Below are 8573 nucleotides of genomic sequence, written 5' to 3'. Positions count from 1 at the left end.
AAGATCATCACAGGATCCAAACACAAACAGCAAACTGGGAGTGAGTTATCACATTCCTAACTAATAGAGAAACAAGACAACTAGATATACATATCATATAAACCAAATAAAACTTACTTACATGTAATTCACATAATTCCACCACTTTGTCATTCAAAGTTCCCTTTTCATCCATCAATCACATTTTTCAATCATCAATCACATTACACAAGAATCACATGCTCTGATCAAGACATAATAACACCTCAATTTCATAATAATCAATTAGCAAGCGCATGAGACAATTATGCTAAGACTCAAGCCTACATGCAATGTGGTACCATGTCAGTGAAAAACCACCCTGGGGCGCTTAGGAGTACATAACAAGACACACCACACAATGGGTTTGCCAGGTCACTCTCACTAAGTAAAATCATAGGGAGACCAGTCAGGGTCACGATGTTTTGCGAGAATGCTCCAACCATATGGGATCAGCATAGGCTTAAAAGAGCACTCAAACCCGATGACCCCCAAGGCCTACACTCCAAAGAATCCGTTAGGGCCTCTCCCTCCTGATTCAGGTCCAACCCTTAAAATCATTTTAGCACACAGACACTGCTAGTGAATTATACAATACCCACGACCTCACACTCGTGTCTTAAACACGTACAACATATTGCGCTACAATTTAACACTGGTTCCTAAATAGGAACCTACACTTTCTCTTTAACACTGGTTCCTAAATAGGAAACCTACACTTTCTCTTTAACACTGCGCATTTACACTTTTCTCAAGATAACACTGGTCGGGTTATTGTACAATTCACAACTTACAACACAAATAATGTCACATCAAGAATTAATCACACATTTATTCACAACCAAAACTCATTCACAATTTCACATCTCATAATGTCACAATCCACCATCACATGTTTTCACGTATCTCACAATTCAACACCTGTTTTACTCTACACTTTTACTCAATCTCAATAACAATATTATAATCTCAAGGCAACATATTATTCCACAATTCATCACATATTTCATTTATAAGCACTGCACATGAATTATACAATACCACGACCTCACACTCATGTTTCAAACATGTTTAACACAATTGCGCTACAATTTAACACTGGTTCCTAACTAGGAACCTACACTTTCTCTTTAACACTGCGCATAAACACTGGTCGGGTTATTGTATAATTCATAGCTCACGATATAATTAATGTAACATCAAGTGTTAAACACATCCACTTATTCACAATCAAACATCATGCCCTCACTTTAACATCTCATAACATCACATCAACCATCTCATAACATTCCTAATGATATTCATAAGGTACAACATACACATGTTCATCAAATTTAACCATAATATTCTCAAACTCCAACAGTTAAAATTTTTTGGAATCATACTATAACACTCTACAATATTATTTACATAAATTATTAATATAAATAACAACCTCTATATATATATAAGCTAGCATACATCATATTGAATCACAAATTACAAAGTAAGCTTTCAATGCACAAATTCTAAATAATTATATGAACACTTTGGCCAATTTCAATTATGATATTAACTTTTTAAATTATATATAAAAACCTAAACAACAAGAAAAAGAGAAAATACAAAATCAATATCTCTCTAAATTTCTCCTTACTTTATTTCATCAATTCATATTAATTAGAAAAAGTACTCGATTTATAGGGTTCACGCTCAACACAATAGCATATCAATTTCACAACAATTGGTCTGTCAAACATATATAATTCACTGTAATAATTATAAGGATAAAATGAAAATTGCAAAAACACCCCAAAACCCATTCCAATTGATATCTCTAAGGATCCCTACACATGTTCTCACTAATTCCCAATTGTGAATAACTCATCACTTAACTCTAAGCGGACTCACGTGTCTTCAGCCAGCAATAGCAGCATCTCTAGCGGTTCTCTGAGATTCCTCCAATTTTTTTCCTCTAGCTGCTCCGATAGAATTCCTAAACGTCAAAGAGACAGAGAAGGGATTGAAGCCTCCACTTGTACTGTCACCATGCGATTTATTTTTCTCCCTCCACAAATATTATCTCGCAAATCCCAACGGTGAGAGCGTGAGAAATTGAATTTCGAACAACATATCCAAATTTCATAAAACTCCAACGGTTAACGAAACCGGGATCGCAGTTTTACCGAGACAGCTCTGGGTTTCTGCGGGAAAGGAAAATGCTACAACGCGAGGGGTATTTCTCTTAGCTCAGACATAATATCGAAATTCCCAACGGTAAGAATGCTCGTAATTGGGTTTCAAACGCGGCGCTCAAATTTCACGACGATCCAACGGTGAACGAGTCCGAGATCGTCGTTTTTCTGAGACAGGTTAGGTGGTCTGCGGGAAAAAGAGAGGGTTTTGGGAGAAGAGAGAAAAACAACATTGTGAGGCAGAGGAGGCTGAGGAGTCAGTCTGAAAACTGACCTAGCATGTTGTTATTTATAGCTAGGGGCATTTAAGACCTATTGTTTACTCTATTTATTTATTTATTATTTTATAAAAACAAACTTTATTTTATTCTCTATCAAACAAATAAATAAAATACCCTTTTTATTTTCTCTCAAATCATTATTTTAATTAATAATTATATCTCCTTATTTATTTATTTATAAAATATCATCATTTATTTTAAACTCTATTTATTTATAAATAACAATCTTTTTTAATCTAGTTTACGAAAATTGGGATGTTACATTAACCAGACAATGAAAGAAAAACTTATGGGTTATTTTTCTATATCTTTCATTACACTATTCATCCTATAACCCTCTTTCTCATTCATTCTTTCATAGCCTATGATATAAATTTGTCACGATTCCCTTCCCTTAGCTACCCAAAATATGTGCACTATCCACTGCCCACTTATTTCAGAATAATATTAACAACACATATACAGTTCTTTCTATCTCACCATTTTTGGCTCCTTACTCTCTGAACCTCCCAGGCCCTTCCATACAACCTGGTCAAAACTAGCCCTTCAATATTTCTCCAAATAATGAGGACTGCAGTACATTTTTTAACATATTTTATCCAACGCACACCAGCATACACATTGGTGGGCTAACAAAAATTTATCAAAAGCCAAGATCGTATATTAAGTACTAATAACAGAAAATAGGGAATGGTGGCAGACCACTAACAAACTCCTAATTAGAAAGTTACTGGAATCTTCTCATAACAGAAACCATAACAGATTACTAGCTTCATAGGGAATGGTGGCAGACAACATGTCTCCCTAGCCCACTCGATCTAATTACTAATAACAGACTTAATCAATTATAATTTGCTAAATACTTTGATCCTAATATTTTCCTCTTGGGTATGCTTCTAGTATCCACATGTTGTGACTTACTATTCGTATTAAATGGCATCATTGGTGCAACAAGCATATGCTTCAAAAGGAAATGTGTCTCTCCTCTCTATCTATCCCTCTCCCTCTGTATCTATCTATCTATCTATCTATCTATCTATCTATCTATGTGTCTGTCAAAGTGCTCGCAAACTTTTTAAATGTTCTATGGTTTATATGCAAACAGAGTAATGTCTTTCAAAGAAAAACTACACAATAATTTTAAAGGATCAACCTACCACTAAAAGTGGCACTAGTAATTGTTTTTCCCTACAGGGTTGGGGAAAAATAATAGTTTTAGTGCCAACAACCTTGTGGGGTGGTTATATGGAAGACTAAAGCCCAAGTCTCATGTACCTATTCTGCTTAAACAACTCATGCACACATACTACTTAAGCAAAAAGTCAGACTTGGTTCCATGAAGAAATAAATGGTATTGAAGTTATTCCATGTGCCTAAGAAGCCTACTCTAATGTGTATTGTGTATGATCCCCTTTAAAATACTCATGAATCACATGAATGAATGACTCTTCTTAAACTACATTCAGCAAGCATGTAATGAAATTTAAAATGTGTGGCCTTTATTTTCCTTTTTAGGTAGTCGTTTAGCAGTAATAGTTTAATATACAGTATACACTTATGACAACAAAAAACCATTTCTTTTACCAAAAACCAGGATTGCTTATGTTAGAGAGCGTATTAAGGTCCCACATAAAAGATAATCAACTTCTACTTACCAGAAATGAGAGACAGGTAATAAGTCACTTTCAATCTATAGTGGGAGGAAGATCACACAGTCGGCTACGCACACCACAATTCCTCCACTATTAGAAAATACACCTTCTACATCGGTTATTTAGGACTTTCAAAAACTGATGTTGAAAGTAACGATGTTGAAAGTATTATCGTTAACATCGATTTTACAAAACCGATGTTAACGTAAAATTGACAACATCGGTTATCTAAATAACCGATGTTATATAATAAGAATTATACCAAAAAAAGTGTATGAATGTTGATAGGTGACATCGATTTTCCACAAAATCGATGTTAACTTACAGATTAACATCAATTTTGTATAAAAACTGATGTTAACTTATATATTAACATCGGTTTTGTATAAAAACCGATGTTAAGTTAGAAACGTTAACATCAGTTTTTATACAAAACCGATGTTAAATGTTTATAGGTTAACATCAGTTTTTAAACAAAAATTGATGTTAATCTATAAGTTAACATCAGTTTTAATAAAAACCCGATGTTAACGTTTTGAATATTAACATCGATTTTTTACGAAAACCGATGTTAAGTTACACAAACAACATCGGTTTTTTGAGTAACCGATGTTAAGTTGTATGTTAACATCGGTTTTTTTGAAAAACCAATGTTGTTTGTGTATATTAACATTGGTTTTCATAAAAAATTGATGTTGTTTTTAGGTTTTTTTTAAAATACACTTTCTGTTTTTACATAAAACCCAAAATTTAACCTGTAAAATTGAAATCAGACCACAGATCACAACATATATCATTTGCATTTTGCATTCAAATAGTTTTTAGCAGAAAGCTATATTAAACTATCAATTAATAACTATGAATAAATGATTTATTAATCAATAAAGAATATTCAATGTTCAAATGACATAGCAATTGGCAAAAATGTAAAACAAGGTAGTAAACTAATTAATTAACCTGAAATGAAATAGTTCCCTAACATCCTAACTTTGACATAAAATTGTGCCCACTAGATGCGAAGCACCTTCAATCCCTCTACTTCCAATGGTCTAACATCATTAAAATACTGCATGATCAAATAAAACATAAGTTAATGATGTAATAGCAATGACAAGAAAATAAACTTTGTTTGAAATAAAGAATTACCATTTTCCAATTATTCCTAAAAGTTCTTAAGATTATCGTGGACATCCAGTGCATGACGTAATAGCCGCACTCAATGCTTCCTTTTTGTCTATTACACTAAATATATAATGAAATTTGGATATTAATTAAACGTTAACCACAATTAGTGTACACACATATAAGCAGTATATATAAGTACAAGTTTTATTTAAATCATGTACCTTAACAACAATCCACCTAGCAGCAGCCTTGGATTTAGGATGTGGAGTATCATCAAGTCCTTTCAAAGCATTGTTGAATAAGAGGAACATTAAAATATTGATGTTGTTCGGTTATGCTAATGCAAATGTATTGAAAACAACACTGACTTGTTAATTATTCCCTTAAGGTAGTTGTCTGGCCTGTTATGCAAGGAACAAAACCAGACAACAAGGTTTTCCTTAGGCAGAATGACGACCATTTGCCAGTGGCCGCTGCAGTGGAGACGAATATGGGTTATTGTAGTTTTATACATTATTTAAATTTAGTTGTTTTGTTTGACTTACCCATTCAGGTAGGCTCCAAGGTGGACATTGCGTTTTGAACTCTGCATCCAACTCTTGATATAACTTTTCAATTCAAACTGCGATTACCCAGATCTCTAAATGGACTGTGGCTCAAGGAATCCATACACATCAGAATTCCCCGCTCGCATACTTGTTTCAGTCAGATGCCTGTTGTTGTTAAGACAAAGTTAATTATGTATGAATTTAAAACAAAAACTTAGGTAATTAACAATAATCTAAATTGACTTACAGAATCCACAACTGTATAACAGATATGCTGAGACATTGACCACCGTGTGCAATTTCTGAGAGATTTTCATGCTTGATGTACAATGGGAAGTCTGGATTAAACACCCCGAACATGGTAGAATCCCACATAACCTGGAGAGGCTTCAAGAAAAGTTGTGGGATGGTCAATGTCATCAGATACAGGGGATCATCGACCTCAGGATCCGGCTTATCTAGAGGCTTTGCTGGAGACACAGCTGCCTGTTTATCAAACATAGTGAAATAACATAATTTAATTATAGTGAACAAATCAATTGAAAAAAAAGCATATAATCAGAGTAAAATACCTGTTCTGATACACGCTTCACAAGATATGTCGGCTAAGCAAGGAAGGTGTTTAGTGCCTGCCCCACTAGTTGAACCTCATTAGTGGGTACAGGAATGAGAGCCTTTACATCTTTAACCTCCTCAACACCAACTTTCACCTAGCCATGCAACAAAGGGATGTTGTGAACAGTTGTGGATCCCTCATAAACTCTTCCTAGGGCAACCAGGTGGGAAGGATTTTCTTTGATGTACAGCCCGCATTTTTCTGAGTCACGCGTCTTTGGATCGGTCGATGAGGGATCAACACAACTCCCCTTTGTGCTAACACGAGCAGCTGAGGGACCAACCTCAGGCTCCGGAGGCAGTGCAAGTCCCTGTGATTGCATTTGTGACTGAAGCTGGGACTGCATCTGGCTGAAGGATGCGATGAGCTATCGAGTCACTTTTTCTGTGATCGACTCCTCCAGTTGGTCCCTGATTTGTTGAGTGAGCTGCTCGAGTTCTTCTAGAGGGATGGAAGAGGAACTGCGAGAGCTTCGTGGAGTGGAGCCGAAGTATTGCTTGATGGTGACACCGGCTCCAGGCACGAACACGGCCAGGGTGTTCTGGTTGCCCAATGGCAGCAGTCAAGACATCTTGACGACCATGGGGGACAAATGAACCCTGTGACGCCTGTTCCTCCAAAGAATCTTGTACATAACACATATATTTGTCCAAGGCATTCACATAATAAACAAACATAATTACAATTCTTAATTTACATTTGACTTACAATCTTCTCAGCGATTTCCTTTGCGGCCTCAGACGTCATCTACCCAGTTTTCTTAGTGTGGGCCATCTTCCACTTCACGTGTCGTCTGATGGGAGATGGAGAGTTAATGATGCCCTCAGTGCTTTCGGACTGAGCAGCTTCTTCTAGTTTTTTCTTTGTCTTCTTAGCCATCAACTTCTATTCTAAATAATCATAACCCCCACGAGACAACATGTGGGGGGCGATGTTTTGCTTCTGGATGGCCTGTGCTTTTTTCCGCACATCCTGCAAAATTCAAACATTAATGAAAATGATTTGTACAATCTATTATAAGAACTGAATTTTTAGTGGAAAACAATTCAAATTACAAAGTACATACCTCCCACGAGGGATCTCGGTGGGTTTGACAAAACTGGGTCCATTTCTCCTTGCTAATCCCATATTTTTCACAGACAGTGTCGTCCACACCGTCCTTGTCGGCTGCAAGTGCCCATTTCCTAGTCAAATTGGATTTAAACTGCCTCCACCGCTTGCCCACCGTCTAAAGAACTTTCTTCTTTGTCCTACTGTCAGAAGCTTCAGGGATTTCAAATTCCGCCTGACAAACAATAAATTAGGTTTTATTGTTAGTAAATTATGAATTTTGACTACTAAACAAAATCAAAGAAGAAAACAAACATACCTGAATATCCTCCCATATCAAATCCTTCTGACCAGCAGGGACTTCCTTATAGGTCTCGTATGTCACGTCGACCTTATCACGAGTGACAATCCCCAAGTATATTCTTAATTTCTTCTTTTGGGGACAATTGGCCTTGCCAGTCACAGGATCGACGTGGACCACTGGTCTCTTTGCCCCAGGTGGTCTAGTGGTCAAGGATCGTAGTCGTGTGGCTTTGCGTGTCCGCTTCACGGTAGATGGAGACACTGATGGGTTTGTAGGAGGAGGAGGAGGAGGAGGAGGAAGAGGCGAGCCAGGTGTAGTAGCCATGGTTCTGTAAATAGTAAAACTTGAGTTAGTTAACATTATCTAAAAGCACAGTATGAGTTATGTAAATCAATTTACCGAAATCAAATACATAATTAGAAAATTACATTAGACGATATTAATTAATTCTCCTTCATCATGATCATTACGATTAGCATGAACGTCATCAGCTTCTTCTTTTCCGACGATGTTAGGAATCATTTGTGTGGACAAAGGACTAACATAATTGTCATGTATGAATCATCATCTTCTACATTAACACCAATTGTTTTCCCGTGTAGAACCACGCACCACCTTTCATCACAAGGGTCTTGCACATAAAATACTTGTTTAGCTTGTTTTGCAATGATGAAAGGGTCATTGTGGTAACCTAGTTTCTTTAGGTCTACCAACGTAAATCCTACATCATCAGCCCGCACACCGGTGTTGCTATCAACCCATTTACATTTGAAAACACACACAATAAATTTGACATAGTTAAGCT

The 8573-nt window shown here is 36.2% G+C and overlaps 1 protein-coding gene across 1 annotated transcript; it reads right to left on the bottom strand.

Moving 5' to 3' along the window:
* Nucleotides 1–7161: 7161 nt before the first annotated feature.
* LOC114391696 lies at nucleotides 7162–8092 on the bottom strand. The gene is made up of 3 exons (XM_028352670.1): nucleotides 7816–8092; nucleotides 7481–7581; nucleotides 7162–7299 (listed from the first exon to the last, which is right to left on the bottom strand). Exons 1-3 carry the CDS (start codon nucleotides 8090–8092, stop codon nucleotides 7162–7164), a joined length of 516 nt encoding a protein of 171 aa, XP_028208471.1.
* Nucleotides 8093–8573: the final 481 nt, after the last annotated feature.

The sequence above is a fragment of the Glycine soja genome, chromosome 17, assembly GCF_004193775.1.
Source record: "Glycine soja cultivar W05 chromosome 17, ASM419377v2, whole genome shotgun sequence".
In the NCBI taxonomy this organism is placed as follows: domain Eukaryota; kingdom Viridiplantae; phylum Streptophyta; class Magnoliopsida; order Fabales; family Fabaceae; genus Glycine; species Glycine soja.
Note: the sequence above shows the minus strand (reverse complement) of the source record. Positions and strands in the feature narration are given on the sequence as shown.

Excerpts from the sequence above, each read along its gene's own strand:
- LOC114391696 (XM_028352670.1), bottom strand. The coding sequence starts at position 8,092 with ATGGCTACTACACCTGGCTCGCCTCTTCCTCCTCCTCCTCCTCCTCCT. Across the intron at positions 7,582-7,815 it reads CTATAAGGAAGTCCCTGCTG|CCGACAAGGACGGTGTGGAC; the intron begins GTCAGAAGGATT and ends GGGCACTTGCAG. Across the intron at positions 7,300-7,480 it reads ACCGAGATCCCTCGTGGGAG|AAGTTGATGGCTAAGAAGAC; the intron begins GTATGTACTTTG and ends TATTTAGAATAG.